The sequence below is a fragment of the Pristiophorus japonicus genome, chromosome 5, assembly GCF_044704955.1.
Source record: "Pristiophorus japonicus isolate sPriJap1 chromosome 5, sPriJap1.hap1, whole genome shotgun sequence".
Taxonomy (NCBI): Eukaryota; Metazoa; Chordata; class Chondrichthyes; family Pristiophoridae; genus Pristiophorus; species Pristiophorus japonicus.
Genome location: NC_091981.1, coordinates 159,481,499 through 159,500,827, shown reverse-complemented (window position 1 = coordinate 159,500,827; position 19,329 = coordinate 159,481,499). Strand labels below are relative to the sequence as shown.

The window sequence follows — 19,329 nt, the reverse complement described above, 5'->3', positions numbered from 1 at the left end:
TTTACATGCGGTGTGACCAACTCACTAAACGTGCTATTCACTACATCCTCAGCATCGCGGATGCACCAGAGTGAATCCATGCACAGCTCCAGTGCTGCAATGTGGTCGGTCAGGAGCTGCAGCTGGATACATTTCCTGCACACACAGTCATCAAGGACACTGGGCTGATTTCCCACATAGCACAGGAGGAACATGACACGGGTCTGGGCTCTCCTGCCATGACATAACCCTTAAATTAATTTAATTTGGCAACAATGCCAAAGGTTACCTACTGATAAGGAAAAAGAAAAATACTCACCAATCCACCAGCCAATCACTTACCCGCTTGGCTGTGACGTCACACTTCAATTTTGATTTTTGTTTAACTTTTTGTCCCAGCACCAGCTGGCTCCTCCAACTCTCGGGCCCCTTTTATGGGCCTCTCGATCCTCCCACTCCTGCTCCTATGGCTCTTCCGACTCTCGGGCCCCTTTATGGGCCTCTCGATCCTCCCGCTCCTGCTCCTGTTTTGTCTCTGGAGTGGGACTTGAACCCACAACCTTCTGACTCAGGCAAGAGTGCTACCCATTGACTCATGGATTAGTTGTATTTAGACTTTTTAAACTTTAATTTAAACTTCTGTTTTTATTCATGTTTATAGAACTATCAACATTTATTTTAGATAATCAGTTTGAAAAGCCATTGTCAGCATTCATCATTTTACTGTTAGATTACCTACACTTGCATAATAATCTCTGCCATAATCTATCTAAAGCAGTGTCATTCAGTAATAGTTATGGCTAGGGATAAGCAAAGTACTTGAATTTTACACTGTCCAGTTAGGGCAAAGTCATTTCATATTACCCTACTGAAAGATATGAAGTTAATGTATTCCTAAACTAATAGTTAGTTGTTTTTACAAGGGATACTGGGTAATTAATTCTACTATATGTTAATATAACATTTAATTCATGACTCTTTATTTTGTGAAATTCACTAAGACACCAATTTTAAAAACTAGCATCAAATGCTATTAAACGAGTTTGTTTCAGAATAGTGGTCAGTGGAAATATGCAACTTGCTTTAGGTGTTAATTAATTGGGGAAAAAACAGAATGAGCTTGTATTTCTGATGAATCTTTTAATTACTCTGAATCCAAGTTGGATGCATCTATTTTAAGTTGAGCTGACACTTAACTGTATCCATGTTTACTATTTGTTTCATCATGGAGTTTTTGTTTCCAATACTGTAGAATTCCATTGTACTGAAGTAATTCAAACCAGGACCCATTTTCGAGATAAATTTGTTAGTACTGGTATTTTTTTTGTGTTTATTGCTTTTTTTTTGTAAGGTTGACATTTTGTCAAAAATAATTGTTTACCAAATACTTAGGGCTACAATTTTGACGACTTTGCGACCGGGTTTTCGCCGCAATTTGGCCCTTCGCGGCGAAAACCTGGCCGGAGAGAAGAGGAAAGATTTAAAGAACAGAAAGCGGCTGCTGTATTAAACGTCGACGAAGGCTGATGCTGACAACACTGCTTTCAGCGACCCGGCCGCATTCTGTGTATGTATGTGTGTGTCCGTGTCCCGGGGCCGAGAATGATGCCAGACAGGGGAGGTTGCCGAATGAAAGAGTGCCGGTTTTGAGAGGTTCAACCCGTATTACAATTTAGTGAAGAAAAAAATAGCTTAACTTCTGGTAACGGATTAATGAACTCTGTTTTAATGCTGGTATGTGTCTACTGTGAAGCGATTCACCTGCAGGGAGCAGTAGAGCTTTATATATGATCAGAATGGCCTTGCTGGAAAATTTCTGCTCATGGAAGTCACACATCATGCATGGTACAAATGGAGATTGAAAGACTTTCCATGAATAACTTGACACTGATCAAAGAGTTAGACTGAACATTATCATGAACAGAAGGGGACTTTCGGTTAGGATTCTTGATAGTTGGGAGGTTGACATATTACCTGATCAGTACTGTTACAGTTATCCATTCAGTTGGCATTGCTGCATGGGCATATTGTGAGGCATTCCTATCCGCACTTGTACCCTGGCATGCCCAGCTTTATATTGTAACACTTCTTCAAGGACATTTCTGGTTAGAGAAGGTAAGTTGTTAGAGGGATGAGGATGAGTAATGGGCTATTGCGTTGTCTCGAGCTTTGTTTGATTCTCTTATGGAGTTGTAGAGAAATTTTTCATGTTTTTCCTAATTAGCTGTAGTCTTTTTCCTTTTGTTTTGTTGCTTCTCAATGGAGATTGCGTGGTAAATGGGTGGTGGGTAGATGGTGTATGTGATTGCACTGTATCTGGATAGGGTGTGCTTGATGGCCCTGATGTTCTCTCTCCTGTCCTTTTAATATACATTATTACATTTCTCCAGAAACCCTAAGGTAGTTGTGAATTCTGGACTCTAATGTTTTATCGACCTCCAGTACTTTCTTCTGTAGGATGGGACTTGTAAATGAGTGTGCTGTTTTCTTACAAGTACAACACTAAGTACAATAGTTTCCAATATGTAATTGTAGTCATCTGTCCAAGATATTCCTGTGCCATGCCTGGAGCGCTCTCGCCCTGCTCTTATGGTTCCAGTTTGTAGTCTGAATTGGAGTAGTGCCTAGCCTGCCTGCACCCTCCCAGCTTTATTTAAAAATAAGCATAATTGGACAGGGCTCCAAGAGCAGAAGCATAAGTTTAAAACGAGGTCAGAGAATGCAGAAGAGGATTCGGAGTTGCTGCAAGAAAATGAAAGAATGGCATTTCAGTAGGAATAATACTTTTAAAACTTTCTAAGTGGCCTGAGTTTGAGACCCACTCTGGTTCCAGTCGTCTTGCTGGAAGCAGGATTCAGAGCCAGGGTCCACTCAATTATGCATACACAGCTCAGTATGCACACGAACCACTTGGCACTTTTACATTGGCTATTAGCTGTGCCACTTCTGATTCGCTGCTGTGGCAAATTCTAATTAGAAATGCAAGAAAATATCGAGTAAATTATCAACAACATAATCCGCACGTTAGACGGCAAAATATACAGTGTATGTTGCTGATCTTGCTGTTGCTGGAAAATCTAGCCAATGTTACTGCCGTGAAATGTTATTGTATATGCAGTTAACATTCTTAATATAATAGCAGTATGTGGCTTACTGATGCATGAACATTCTTACTTAAACATTGCATATTACAACTTCAGCAAAGCAGAACATATCAGATTTCTAAATCTCTCTGGGCTTACATTTGACAGTGAGACGATTCTTTCAAAACAATTGGCACAGTTTATTAAAAACATACACACATGCACATTATCAACGGTGATCAGTTATCTTATAACAGAGCTACAATTAGGTTATAATAACAAGCAATTACTTCCCTGTGGCTGGCTGGTTTGAACACACGGCTTGCAATTTCAGCTAGTCTTAGAAGGAATATCTTGTGCCGTGTGTTCCCAAGAGAGAGAGCGAAAAGTTGCTGCAGGGTCCTTTATACTCCTAAAGTTCATTGTTCCTCAGAAAGCCTCACGATTGGACTTTGGTTCCAGGGCAGTTCCTTATTGGCTCTCCTCACATATGTGGCTGTTTGGACTAGCCCACCCATCTCTTGATTAGATTATGCTAAAATGTCTTTCCAATTAAGACAAAGGACAAAAGCCATGTGGCATCTGTGGGGGCTTTCATTTTGATTCCTTTTGTTTCAACAGACGGGCCTTCCCGTATAATCTATACTTTTAACATTTATACATACACAGAATCAATTAATAAACACTTTTATTCTTACAAAATTGATTAATGGAATTAAGTAGAATATTTTCTGAAGAATTAGCTTTGCTACAGGGGAGGAGTATGAGAGTGAAGAAAAAGTACTGAGGAGTACTCGTGTAATTAGAAGAATACTTGTATGTATTGGTCAGGAATAGTGTTTTATCTATATTTCTTTATGAATCCTGCTATTTTATCCTCTGCCGTTTAGTTTTCCTAAGACAGTATCTACTGTGCCTGAGTAGCTACCAGCTGCCAGGACTCCACAACTCAACTTTCAGTTGTTCATGTGCAAGAGTAGCCTAGGATTTGGCACATCTCCCCCAGCAATATGGGCAAGATGAGAACTGGAGCAAAGTGGGAATTAAACCTGTTCAGCACTCCCAATAGATGTCAAGAAATCTGTGCCCTGAACTATTGGATTATCTTTGATGGTAGTGTTATGCCACACATTCTCAATCATTTAAAGGACTTAATTCCTAAAAAATAAATCTTCCTGTTTCAGTTAATGTTGTCAGTTTTCATGAGAATGTTTGAAGAGTTCAGAGATATTGAAAATTGCCACACTATTGATTGATCAGATTGATCCTAACAGTGGACCTGGAGAGAACTATGATTTTTTTACCATTTCCCATTGTAGAATGCAATTGGGCTGGGACAGGCAAAACTGAAAAAAGTGACCAATATCATTTGTGCTTACAAAACACTTAATGTAAAAGCTTTTTGGAAAATGTGACTGTTTATGGTTCACTTGGAGCATTTATTGTAGTCTGAATAACAAACAATATGCTCTATTGAGATGTTATTAGTATGACTCTTTACATTACAAACGAACAGCATTGCTCTCCATTGTACTGATGTTCATTGGTATGCATGTATTTTTTTGTTAGCTGTGTATTGGATAGAAATGCCCACAAATCTCCAAAAGCAAACTGCTGAGAAGCAAACATAAATAATTTCCTTTTGTTATGGAGTTCACACGCTCTTTCCCCCCCCCCCCCCCCCATAGGACATTCTACAACTACACTGAGTCCTGGTTAGACCATATCTGGAGTACAGCTCTGGGCAACGCACCTTGGAAAGGATATAGTGGAAAGAGTGCAACGCAGATTCACCAGAATGTTTCCTGGGGTTAATTTATGAGGAGAGATTACATAAACTAGGCTTGTATTCCCTGGAATGTAGAAGGTTAAGGGGTGCTTTGGTTGAGGGTTTTAGAATTTTGAAAGGAATTGATGGAGTAGATGGAGAAAACATTTTCTGCTGGTGGGGGAGTCCAGGAAAAGGGGACATAACCTTAAAATCAGAGCAAGGTCATTCAGGACAGAAGATAGGAAACACTTCTCATGCAAAGGGTGGTAGAAGTGGAAATCTCTCTCTCTCTCTCTCTCTCTCTCTCTCTCTCAAAAGGCAGTGGGTGCAGGCTCAATTAAAAACTTTAAATCTGAGATGAATAGATTTTTGCTAGCCATGGGTATTAAGGGATATGTAACCAAGGCACATGGATGTAAGATACAGATCAGCCATGATTTCGTTGAATGGCAGAACAGGCTCGAGACACTGAATGGCCTTCTCCTTTTCCTATGCCCCTATCCCATTTAACTGAACCAGAGAACTTGAGCACAAATTGGTAAGTACAAAAGGCATGGGGATGTCTATGTGTGTACAAGGTTACTGCTGGACTTCAACCAGCTAACACCATGTAGCTTGCCAGCTTAGCATTTGATAAGAATCATAGAATGGTTACAGCACAGAAGGCGGCTATTTGGCCTGTTGAGCCCGTGCTGGCTCTCTGCAAGAGCACTTCAGCTAGTCCCATTCTCCCGCCCTTTCCCTGTATCCCTGCAATTTTTTTTTCCTTTGGGTACTTATCCAATTCCCTTTTGGAAGCACAATTGAATCTGCCTCCACCATCTTTTCAGGCAGTGCATTCCAGATCATAACCACTCGCTGTGTAAAAAAGTTTTTCCTCATGTCTCCTTTGATTCTTCAGCCAATCAACTTAAATCTGTGACTTCTGGTTCTTGACCCTTCCGCCAATGGGAACAGTTTCTCTCTATCTACTCTGTCCAGACACCAAGACTTTTAACATCTCCATCAAATCTCTCAACCTTCTCTGCTCTAAGGAGAATAAACCCAGCTTCTCTAGTCTATCCACGTAACTAAAGTCCCTTATCCCTGGAACCATTCTTGATCATCTTTTCTGCACCCTCTCTAAGGCCTTCACATCCTTCCTAAAGTGCAGTTCCCAGAATTGGACACAATACTCCAGTTGAGGCCGGACCAGTGTTTTATACAGCTTCATCAAAACTTCCTTGCTTTTGTACTTTACACCTCTCTTTATAAAGCCCAGGATCCCGTATGCTTTTTTAACTGCTTTCTCAACCTGCCCTGCCACCTTCAACAATTTGTGCACATATGAAAGATTATGGCCAGTAACTCTGCAATTTTCACCTTTACTTCCCTCAGCATCCTAGGATACATCCCAGTCCTGGTGACTTACCTACTTTTAAGTACAACCAGCCTTTTTAGTACCTCCTCTTTTATCAATTTTTAGCCCATCTAGTATCTCAACTACTTCCTCTTTAACTGACTTTGGCAGCATCTGCTTCCTTGGTAAAGACGGATACAAAGTACTCATTTAGTACCTCAGCCATGCTTTTTGCCTCCATGAGTGGGTCTACTTTTTGATCCCTAATCAGCCCCACCCCTCTTTCTACCCATTTACTATTTATATGCCGATAGAAGACTTTTGGGTCCCCTTTTATGTTAGCTGCCAGTCTATTCTCATAAGCTTCCCTCATGTGCAACTAGGACCATCTCTTATCTCTTGGGGCTTTGGCTTGCAGGGTAATCAGGAACTGAGTAGATAAAAATACAGCTTCCAGTGACAAATGTACCTCTTCAGGCTCCACTTCATGAGCCAGACTGGCTGGTCAATTGGCATTATCACCGTGGAGTATTCCAGACCTGCCAAGGAGGATCGGTTTTGGTTAAAATCTTCCAGTGCCAGCTTTGGCTCAGTTGGTAACACCCTCGTCTGAGTCAGAAGGTTGTGGGTTCAAGTCCCACTCCCGAGGCTTGAGTGCAAAAATCTAGGCTGATACTCCAGTGCAGTGCTGGGGGAGTGCTGCACTGTCGGAGGTGCCGTCTTTCGGATGAGATGTTAAACCGAGGCCCCGTCTGCCCCCTCAGGTGGACATAAAAGATCCTATAGCACTTTAGAAGAAGAGCTGGGTAGTTATCCCCGGTGTCCTGGCCGATGTATATCCCTCAACCAACATCACTAAAACAGATTGTCTGCTCATTATCACATTGCTGTTTATGTACGCAAATTGGCTTCTGCTTTTCCTACACTTCAAAAAATATTCCATAGACTGTAAAGCGCTTTGGGACGTCTGGTGGTCGTGAAAAGTGCTATATACATACAATACTTTTTATTGCCAGGCGTATTATCTTAGAAACAACTTAACTCGAAAGAGATCCAATTTACATACCACCCTGCTCCTAGTCCAAATAGGACAGTCACTAGTTGTTCAACTGACCATGCACAGATTTGAATCATATCAAAGTGAACAACAAGCAGCATTGTGAGCAGCATAACTCGACGTGAAATATGTGAATGCATATTGTCTATTGTCCTGACCATAGCTTGGACACACACTATCCCCATCAAATTATGGTTTCAGGACATCTACACATCTCTGGTATGGTGATCTTCATTGGGGAGGGCCTTCATTACAGTGAAAGCTGCTAGTGCTGAACAGTGGAAAGCTTTCCTACTTTTGGCATGTAGGACTATAGAAAAGTTGATTTGGGTATTCCAAATTACCTTTTTGGAGAGAAGTAAAAACAAACTTCACTCGTTTAATATGAAGAAAGGTTTAGCAAGGTCTGTAATGAAAGTAAATTGTGTATGGTCAACGGAAGATACTTGCTAGATGAGTATGCCTACGTCAGGCTTAAGGCAGACCAGGCGCAAAGTAAAGATCTTTCTCTGCCCCAACAATCTGCAGCACAGTACCTTAATCCTCAATTTGAGAATAGCACCCCCTACTGATCAAGTGTGAATTAATTATTTTCTTACATCAATCTCCTTTTGATTTCTTTGAATGAGAATGAAAGTTTGTGATGAATCATGGTTGAGCAATTTTATGCTGTGGATTCATGAAGCAGGTTTGTGACTGTCCAAGCTGATTTGCCTTGTAGTTAGCAAGGAGGAAACTTTTATCTCATTTGTGTGGGGTATATCGAAACTTAGACAGTATGGGAACCTAAGGTGTCAACTAATCTCCTTGTTTGTTCAATAATGGGCATGCATTCAAGAGGACAATATTGATCATGAGCTGTGGCTGGGGAGAGAAACTTTTTGAGAAGCTAGTTAATATAGGAAACATGAACACTAACTAGAGTGAATGTTATTGATTTGTCTATGTGGATTTGCAAGTGTGAACCCTATGTAAGGAAACACATGACAACATGGCCCTCAGTAAAGAGTTACGTGGTTACTCTGATGCAAGGTAAATGTATCTTGATTTAATGAAGAAACAATGTATACATAATTTTAGTTTCCTATTCATTTTGTTCAAAAGCATGCAAACTTTAAAATGCTGTGAAATATCTGACTACCATTCTTGGTGAGTCTGTTTTGGGGAGTGAAAAGCAGTGATATTAGTTTCTAACCACTTGAATTTGGTGTTGTCTTACATTTTGTTACCTTTGCTAGGAAATGAAAGTCAAACCACTTTAATGTTATAAGATATTTCACATTTCCTGTTCACAGTTGTGTGTTAATATATATATTTCAGGTGTTTGTGAGCTGCAACTTCTGTGGAAAATCAATATCATATAGCTGCTCTACTATGCCACACCAGGGACGAAGTTTCAGCCAATATGGTGTTAGTGGTTCTCCAACCAAATCAAAGGTTACAAGCTGTCCAGGATGTCGTAAACCCCTCCCCCGCTGTGCACTCTGTCTTATCAACATGGGAACACCGGTTTCAAGCTGTCCAGGTCAGTGGTTCTCAAACTTTTTTGATTGAAGGACCCCTTTTCGAATGGATAGTAATCATGGACCACCCCCCTCCCAATCTAAATTATAATACTACTGAGGACTTATACAAAATTTAGAACACATGTAGGATTTGTTTTTCACAAACCTGTAATCTGTATTTTCACTTGTATACCATGGTTTAGCTGTTCTGTAATTGCAGCGTAGTGGCTAAGACTCATTCTATGTTCAGCTACATTTATTCATAGAAACATAGAAAATAGGTGCAGGAGTAGGCCATTCGGCCCTTCGAACCTGCACCACCATTCAATAAGACCATGGCTGATCATTCACCTCAGTACCCCTTTCCTGCTTTCTCTCCATACCCCTTAATCCCATTAGCCGTAAGGGCCATATCTAACTCCCTCTTGAATATATCCAATGAACTGGCATCAACAACTCTTTGCGGAAGGGAATGCCACAGGTTAACAATTCTCTGAGTGAAGAAGCTTCTCCTTATCTCAATCCTAAATGGCCTACTCCTTATCCTAAGACTGTGTCCCCCCCCTCGGTTCTGGACTTCCCCAACATCGGGAACATTCTACCCGCATCTAACCTGTCCAGTCCCATCAGAATTTTATGTTTCTATGAGATCCCCTCTCATCCTTATTAACTCCAGTGAATACAGGCCCAGTCGATCCAGTCTCTCCTCATATGTCAGTCCTGCCATCCTGGGAATCAGTCTGGTGAATCTTCGCTGCACTCCCTCAATCGCAAGAACATCCTTCCTCAGATTAGGAGACCAAAACTGTACACAATATTCCAGGTGAGGCCTCACCCAAGACCCTATATAACTGCAGTAAGACCTCCCTGCTCCTATACTCAAATCCCCTAGCTATGAAGGCCAACATACCATTTGCTGCCTGCTGTACCTGCATACCAACTTTCAATGACTGATGTAACATGACACCCAGGTCTCGTTGCACCTCCCCTTTTCCTAATCTGCCGCCATTCAGATATTCTGCTTTCGTGTTTTTGCCACCAAAGTGGATAACCTCACATTTATCCACATTATACTGCATCTGCCATGCATTTGCCCACTCACCGAACCTGTCCAAGTCACCCTGCAGCCTCTTAGCGTCCTCCTCACAGCTCACACCGGCACCAACTTAGTGTCAACCGCAAACCTGGAGATATTACACTCAATTCCTTCATCTAAATCATTGATGTATATTATAAATAGCTGGGGTCCCAGCACTGAGCCCTGCGGCACCCCACTAGTCACTGCCTGCCATTCTGAAAAGGACCCGTTTATCCCAACTCTCTGCTCCCTGTCTGCCAACCAGTTCTCTATCCACGTCAGTACATTACCCCCAATACCATGTGCTTTAATTTTGCACACCAATCTCTTGTGTGGGACCTTGTCAAAAGCCTTTTGAAAGTCCAAATACCCCACATCCACTGGTTCTCCCTTGTTCACTCTACTAGTTACATCCTCAAAAAATTCTAGAAGATTTGTCAAGTATGATTTCCCTTTCATAAATCCATGCTGACTTAGACCGATCCTGTCACTGCTTTCCGAATGCGCTGCTATTTCATCTTTAATAATTGATTCCAACATTTTCCCCACTACTTATGTCAGGCTAACCGGTCTATAATTACCTGTTTTCTCTCTCCCTCCTTTTTTTTTAAAAGTGGGGTTACATTAGCTACCCTCCAGTCCATAGGAACTGATCCAGAGTCGATAGACTGTTGGAAAATGATCACTTTGCATCCACTATTTCTAGGGCCACTTTCATAAGTACTCTGGGATGCAGACCATCAGGCCCCAGGGATTTATCGGCCTTCAGTCCCATCAATTTCCCCAACATAATTTCACGCCTAATAATGATTTCCTTCAGTTCCTTCTCCTCACCTAGACCCTCGGTCCCCTAGTATTTCCGGAAGGTTATTTGTGTCTTCCTGCGTGAAGACAGAACCAATGTATTTGTTCAACTGCCATTTCTTTGTTCCCCATTATAAATTCACCTGAATCTGACTGCAAGGGACCTACATTTGTCTTTACTAATCTTTTTCTCTTCACATAGAAGCTTTTGCAGTCAGTTTTTATGTTCCCAGCAAGCTTCCTCATACTCTATTTTCTCCCTTCTAATTAGACCCTTTGTCCTCCTCTGCTGAATTCTAAATTTCTCCCAGTCCTCAGGTTTGCTGCTTTTTCTGGCCAATTTATATGCCTCTTCCTTGGATCTAACACTGCTTAATTTCCCTTGTCAGCCACGGTTGAGCCACCTTCCCTGTTTTATTTTTACTCCAGACAGTGATGTACAATTGTTGAAGTTCATCCATGTGATCCTATCCACCGTCAACCCTTTAAGTATCATTCGCCAGTCTATTCTAGCCAATTCACATCTCATATCATCGAAGTTACCTTTCCTTAAGTTCAGGACCCTCGTCTCTGAATTAACTGTGTCACTCTCCATCTTAATAAAAAATTCTACCATATTATGGTCACTTATCCCCAAGGTGCCTCGCACAACAAGATTGCTAATTAGTCCTTTCTCATTACACATCACCCAGTCTAGGATGGCTAGCCCTCTAGTTGGTTCCACGACATATTGTTCTAGAATACCATCCCTAATACACTCCAGGAAATCCTCCTCCACCGCATTGCTACCAGTTTGGTTAGCCCAGTCCAAATGTAGATTAAAGTCGCCCATGATAACTGGCGTACCTTTATTGCAGGCATCCCTAATTTCTTGTTTGATGCTATTCCCAACCTCACTACTACTGTTTGGTGATCTGTACACAACTCCCACTAGCGTTTTCTGCCCTTTGGTATTCCGTAGCTCCACCCATACCGATTCCACATCATCCAAACTAATGTCCTTCCTTACTATTGCGTTAATTTCCTCCTTAACCAGCAACACCACCCCACCTCCTTTTCCTTTCTGTCTTTCCTTCCTGAATGTTGAATACCCTTGGATGTTGAATTCCCAGCCTTCGTCACCCTAGAGCCATGTCTCCATGATGCCAATTATATTATATTCGTTAATTGCTGCCTGCGCAGTTAATTAGTCCACTTTATTCCGAATACTCCTCACATTGAGGCACAGAGCCTTCAGGTTTGTCTTTTTAACACACTTTGCCACTTTAGAATTTTGTTGTAATGTGGCCCTTTTTGTTTTTTGCCTTGGGTTTCTCTGCCCTCCACTTTTACTTTTCTTCTTTGTATCTTTTGCCTCTGCCCCCATTCTACATCCCTCTGTTTCCCTGCAGAGGTTCCCATCCCACTGCCATATTAGTTTAACCCCTCCCCAACAGCACGAGCAAACACTTCCCCTAGGACATTGGTTCCGGTCCTGCCCAGGTGCAGACCGTCCGGTTTGTACTGGTCCCACCTCCCCCAGAACCGGTTCCAATGTCCACTCCTCAAGCCACGAATTCATCTTGAGCTATCCTACGATTCCTACTCTGACTAGCACGTGGCACTGGTAGCAATCCTGAGATTACTACCTTTGAGGTCCTACTTTTTAATTTAGCTCCTAGCTCCCTAAATTCGTCTTGTAGGACCTCATCCCGTTTTTTACCTATATAGTTGGTACCTATATGCACCACGACAACTGGCTGTTCACCCCCTTCAAAATGTCCTGCAGCTGTTCCGAGACATCCGTGACCCTTGCACGAGGGAGGCAACATACCATCCTGGAGTCTCGATTGCGGCCGCAGAAACATCTATCTATTCCCCTTACAATTGAATCCCCTATCACTATTGCTCTCCCACTCTTTTTCCTGCCCTCCTGTGCAGCAGAGCCACCCACGGTGCCATGAACTTGATTGCTGCTGTTCTCCCCTGATGAGTCATCCCTCTCAACAGTACCAAAGCGGTGTATCTGTTTTGCAGGGGGATGACCGCAGGGGAGCCCTACACTGCCTTCCTTCCACTGCTCTTCCTGTTGGTCACCCATCCCCTATCTGGCTCTGTACCCTTTACCTGCAGTGTGGCCAACTCACTAAACGTGCTATTCACGACATCCTCAGCATCGTGGATGCTCCAGAGTAAATCCACCCACAGCTCCAGTGCCGCAATGCGGTCTGTCAAGAGCTACAGCTGGATACACTTCCTGCACATGTCATCGTAAGGGACGCTGGGAGCGTCCCTGACTTCCCACATAGCAAAGGAGGAGCATGACATGTGTCCGAGCTCTCTTGCCATGACTTAACCCCTAGATTAACTTAATTTGGCAGAATACACATATCTGTACTCGGTGAACAATGCACTCATTAATGTTAAAGTATCCCTTTACTAAACACGTTTTTCTGAGGAGATACACACCTGCTTATAAATGTGCCCATAGTGTTGGTCTACTAACACTTTTATAAGTGTTGATTATACACATGTAATTATGCACACAACGTGCAAATGCTTAACCGTGGGAGGAAAACATCCCATATTGTATTATACCCATACATTCCGTGAAACATTAATTATCTACTCTTAACTGCAAATTGGCGGAATGTTGAGTCCCCATATTGCAGTCTTACACATACGGTACCTTAAACCCTTCTGCAGGAAAATAAAGCCAAGTACGATATAAATTATAAAAACGTGTAATTTTGATGTCTCTTGTAAGGTTTTATCCTATGAAAATTTTGACAATCATGAAGGCAGATAATTGAAATACAGATAATAGAGGTTGCACTCTGCACCCATATACAAGGTATACAATCAAATTAAGTTCAAAACAGTTTACTTTAAAATGTGTGATCAATCAGAAAACCTGCTGTCTTATCAGTATTTCTCGTGATTCAAGACCTATTACATAAGATACATAAGAATTAGGAACAGGAGTAGGCCATCCAGCCCCTCGAGCCTGCTCCGCCATTCAATAAGATCATGGCTGATCTGGCCGTGGACTCAGCTCCACTTACCCGCCCATTCCCCATAACCCTTAATTCCCTTATTGGTTAACAATCTATCTATCTGTGATTTGAATACATTCAATGAGCTAGGCTCAACTGCTTCCTTGGGAAGAGAATTCCACAGATTCACAACCCTCTGGGAGAAGAAATTCCTTCTCAACTCGGTTTTAAATTGGCTCCCCCGTATTTTGAGGCTGTGCCCCCTAGTTCTAGTCTCCCCGACCAGTGGAAACAACCTCTCTGCCTCTATCTTGTCTATCCCTTTCATTATTTTAAATGTTTCTATAAGATCACCCCTCATCCTTCTGAACTCCAACGAGTAAAGACCCAGTCTACTCAATCTATCATCATAAGGTAACCCCCTCCTCTCCGGAATCAGCTTAGTGAATCGTCTCTGTACCCCCTCCAAAGCTAGTATACCCTTCCTTAAGTAAGGTGACCAAAACTGCACACAGTACTCCAGGTGCGGCCTCACCAATAACCTGTACAGTTGCAGCAGGACCTCCCTGCTTTTTGTACTCCATTTTTCTTGTAATGAAGGCCAACATTACATTCACCTTCCTGATTACCTACTGCACCTGCAAACCAACTTTTTGGGATGGTAAAGTACCACAGAGTGGCGCAGCGGAAGCCTGCTGGGCCCATAACCCAGAGGTCGATGGATCGAAACCATCCTCTGCTAAAGGCAATTCTAAAAGAGTTTCATGCACAAGGACCCCCAGGTCCCTCTGCACCGCAGCATGTTGTAATTTCTCCCCATTCAAATAATATTCCCTTTTACTGTTTTTTTTTTTCCAAGGTGGATGACCTCACATTTTCCGACATTGTATTCCATCTGCCAAACCTTAGCCCATTCGCTTAACCTATCTAAATCTCTTTGCAGCCTCTCTGTGTCCTCTACACAACCCGCTTTCCCACTAATCTTAGTGTCATCTGCAAATTTTGTTACATTACACTCTGTCCCCTCTTCCAGGTCATCTATGTATATTGTAAACAGTTGTGGTCCCAGCACCGATCCCTGTGGCACACCACTAACCACCGATTTCCAACCCGAAAAGGACCCATTTATCCCGACTCCCTGCTTTCTGTTAGCCAGCCAATTCTCTATCCATGCTAATACATTTCCTTTGACTCCGCGTATCTTTATCTTCTGCAGTAACCTTTTGTGTGGCACCTTATCGAATGCCTTTTGGAAATCTAAATACACCACATCCATCGGTACACCTCTATCCACCATGCTCGTTATATCCTCAAAAGAATTCCAGTAAATTAGTTAAACATGATTTCCCCTTCATGAATCCATGTTGCGTCTGCTTGATTGCACTATTCCTATCCAGATGTCCTGCTATTTCTTCCTTAATGATAGCTTCAAGCATTTTCCCCACTGCAGATGTTAAACTAACCGGCCTATAGTTACCTGCCTTTTGTCTGCCCCATTTTTTTAAACAGAGGCGTTACATTAGCTGCTTTCCAATCCGCTGGTACCTCCCCAGAGTCCAGAGAATTTTGGTAGATTATAACGAATGCATCTGCTATAACTTTCACCATCTCTTTTAATACCCTGGGATGCATTTCATCAGGACCAGGGGACTGGTCTACCTTGAGATCCATTAGCCTGTCCAGCACTGCCCCCCTAGTGATAGTGATTGTCTCAAGGTCCTCCCTTCCCACATTCCTGTGACCAGCAATTTCTGGCATGGTTTTTGTGTCTTCCACTGTGAAGACCGAAGCAAAATAATTGATTAAGGTCTCAGCCATTTCCACATTTCCCATTATTAAATCCCCCTTCTCATCTTCTAAGGGACCAACATTTACTTCAGTCACTCTTTTCCGTTTTATATATCGGTAAAAGCTTTTACTGTCTGTCACATGAGGGGAGAAAAAGGAACAAATCGCCCTTCTGATTTGTATATATTGTACATGCATATACTATATACACCAGAAGCGGGCTTGCTGTGCAGCCACCACATATCCTGTAAGGTCGGTCCTACTCGGTAGTCGCATTATTTCTCAGATCCCAGGAAAGTCTCTATGGACCCCTGTTTGGAAACCACTGGTCTAGGTAACCGCTGGTACTTGGTATCAAGACACCGTCCAACAGTCTGATTAAAGTAGAAATCGGAGCAGTCATTTAGCAACATATGTTGTTTCCATGGGGTAAGGAGGTTATGCTTGAACTGTAAAAAAAAAAAAAAAAACACTGGTTAGGCTGCAGCTGGAGTACTGTGTGCAGTTCTGGTCACCACATTACAGGAAAGATGTGCACTGGAAAGGGTGCGGAGATTTACAAGAATGTTGCCTAAACTGGAGAATTTTGACTGAGGAAAGATTGTAGATGCTGGGTCTGTTTTCTTTGGAACAGAGGAGGCTCTGGGAAGACCTGATTGAGGTGTATAAAATTATGAAGGACCTGGATAGAGTGGATAGGAAGGACCTGGTTCCCTTGAAGAAGGGTCAACAACCAGGGGGCATAGATTTAAACTAATTGGGGAGAGGTTTAGAGGGGAAATTTCTTCACTCAGAGGGTGGTGGGGGTCTGGAACTCACTGCCTGAAAGGGTGATAGAAGCAGGCACCCTCGCCACATTTAAAAGATACTTGGATGTGCACTTAAAGTGCCGTAACCTACAGTGCTACGGACCAAGAGCTGGAAAGTAGGATTAGACTGGATAGCTCTTGGTTGGCCGGCGCAGACACGATGGGCCGAAATGGCCTCCTTCCGTGCTGTAAATTTCTATGATTCTATACTTGGATCTTGGTAATTGCAGACACCAACTCAATAACTTGTACCGTATTTGAGTTGAGATTATTGGAAGTCTGAAGCTTCCCAATGTGGATGGAAACTCCAGCAATACACTTGCCCTGTGAAACGTGGTGGAAAATCCGTGGATTAGAATTGGTTTTGGAAAGCATGGAGGAGATCAAAGTCCACCCGCCAGCTCTTCTGAGTTACTCAGTTGGGGGAGGGTGAGAGTGAAGGAAGAAACCACTTCATGCAGGGAATGACTGATGCACTTTCTGTTCCACTGTAACGTGCAGTACAATAAAGCTTAAACCATAGAAATTTACAGCACAGAAGGCCATTCAGCTGACCATCTCTGTGCTGACTCCTTGCTAGAATATACAAACTAATCACACTAACCTGTTCTCCCTCCATAACCCTGTATCTTCCTCAGCTTCAGATATTTATTCATGTTCCCTTAAGATACACTGATTGTCTGCTGCAAGGCATTCCATGCTCCAGCATCTCTGAAAAAATTATCCTACTCTTTCCTCAGTTAGTTAACGATTTTAAATTGTTAATCCTGGTCACTGACTCCCAACTAGAGGAAATAGTCTATTCACTCTTATCAAAGCTATTCATAATTTTTTTTTTAAACTCTCTTAACTATCTTCTGATCTTTCTCTGCTTCAGTGCCAGTATCATGTGGTATCACAGCAATTGAAATTGCTGAAGCATGCCATTGGTCATTGTTCATTATAGTACCAGACGCTGACTCTGAAAACAGAATTAAGAACTTAAGAAATAGGAGCAGGAGTAGACCATATGGCCCTTCAAGCCTGCTCCGCCATTTAATAAGATCATGGCTGATCAGATCATGGACTCGGGTCCACTTCTCTGCCGCTCCCCATAACCCCTTATTTCCTTGTCTATCTCTGTCTTAAATTTATTCAATGTCCCAGCTTCTATAGCTCTCTGAGGCAGTGAATTCCACAGATTTACAACCCTCAGAGAAGAAATTTTTCCTCATCTCTGTTTTAAATGGGTGGCCACTTATTCTAAGATCATGCCCTCTAGTTCTAGTCTCCCCTATCAGTGGAAATATCCTCTCTGCATCCACCTTGTCGAGCCCCCTCATAATCTTATATGTTTCGATAAGATCACCTCTCATTCTTCTGAATTCCAATGAGTAGAGGCACAACTTACTCGACCTTTCCTCATAAGTCAACCCCCTCATCTCCGGAATCAACCTAGTGAACCTTCTCTGAACTGCCTCCAAAGCGAGTATATCCTTTCGTAAATATGGACACCAAAACTGTAAGCAGTATTCCAGGTGTGGCCTCACACCTGTAGAGCAGCGTGGAGGCCCCGACCTGCGAGAAACCATCAGTGCGGCCCAGGGAGCAGCGTGGAGGCATGCCACTACAAGGTATAGCGCGAGCTGGTGCAGGGGGGCGACAGCAGCGAAGAGTGACGTCAGCAAGGTCCAAGTCGGTGATTGGAGCGTGGACAGATGCAGCAGGAGCGGCAAGACACTGGAGGGATGTGATCGGGGCCCAGGAGAGGCGTGAGTTCGGGGCCAGGGGCCCAGGGGCAGCATGGGCCAGCCCAAACTGCGATATGTGTGCGCACTAGGTCCGTGCAGCAGAGCAGGTCTCCAGTTGTCTTGGGCAATCTCCTTGCCACTGGACCAAGACCTATCTCTGTCCAGCCCGTGTGGTGGCTTGTGTGCGACGACCACCACACGTAAAAAAAATCCACGCACAGGCACTTGTTACTGGTTGCCAGCCCGAGAATTAACCATTTATAAAGTGGCACCCATCACCTTCATGTTTGTAATGATTCATGGGTGTAGCATGTTGAGTTGTCAATGATAAACTACTTGAGATTCACTCCCACAAATTTAGATGATGCCTTGTAGCACATTCCAGCTGAGTGTTCTATCCAGTCTCTTTGTTTTCTTTTCCAAAATTAATACATGTTTAATTTTGAATGTGATGCAGTACAGAGCTGCAATGTTAAATTACTTTAATTCCCTTAACTAATGTGTATACAGCTGCTATCTTACTGGCTGTTGCCCAGTGTTAAGTAATTTGCCTCTTTGGATTATAAGTAGCTCTTGATATTAGAACAAATCCTCAGGTTTATTACAAATTAAATGCAGAAATCATTATTGTCTTTGCTGTGTAATTATTTTTCTTTAAATTATTGGTACAAAGGTTATTAACTTCATGACAAAGTTTGCAAACCATTCTCTGGGAGAGGAGAACAGCAAGAAAATCCCTGCACCACTTTTGTCAACAATGTCAATCAACACCATTTGTACCTTGTTTGTGATGGTAAACAAAAAGGAACAGGTTTACAAAAAATGTCTTCACTGTGAACTTTTCTTACCAACTTTAAACAAACTCAATCTAAAAGGAGAGAAATAAACATGTCCATAAGACAGATGGCATTTAAAAAAAGAAATACTTGTGGCATAGACATAGTAGCAAAATCTAATTACCTTCATAAATGACAAATTCTTAACTAAAAGTCAGGAAAGGGAACAATATGGGAGGTAAGGTGGAGCAAAACATTGAATGATAAGTATTTTAATAGTATATTTGGAACTCTAATGCATATTGCTGTTTTTCCACTATAACTATATGGATGTTTTTTGTTGGAATAGGAACTGGAAAGTCTGATGAGAAGGTAGATCTCAGCAAAGATAAAAAATTGGCTCAGTTCAATAACTGGTTTACTTGGTGCCAAAATTGTCGTCATGGAGGCCATGCTGGTCATATGCTGAGCTGGTTCAGGTAAGTGTCCAATATCCACGTGACTTCTACATAGCAGGCAGAGTTGAGATATTATTGATTTGTACTAACTTTTAGAATTGATAGTTCTCAGACATGAGATATACTATAGGACCTGTATTAAAGTTTTTTTTTTAATTATGTAACCCTCTCCAAAAT

General features: G+C 42.3%; 1 protein-coding gene across 3 annotated transcripts in view; it reads left to right on the top strand.

The window, feature by feature from the left end:
- mios (missing oocyte, meiosis regulator, homolog (Drosophila)) overlaps positions 1-19,329 on the top strand; it is an 83,864-nt gene that overhangs the window by 58,999 nt on the left and 5,536 nt on the right. For all 3 annotated transcript variants that reach the window (XM_070881038.1, XM_070881039.1, XM_070881037.1), the window contains 2 exons: positions 8,550-8,754; positions 19,044-19,173. In XM_070881038.1, coding sequence (XP_070737139.1) covers positions 8,550-8,754; positions 19,044-19,173 — 335 coding nt within the window. The remainder of the gene's footprint in view (positions 1-8,549; positions 8,755-19,043; positions 19,174-19,329) is intronic.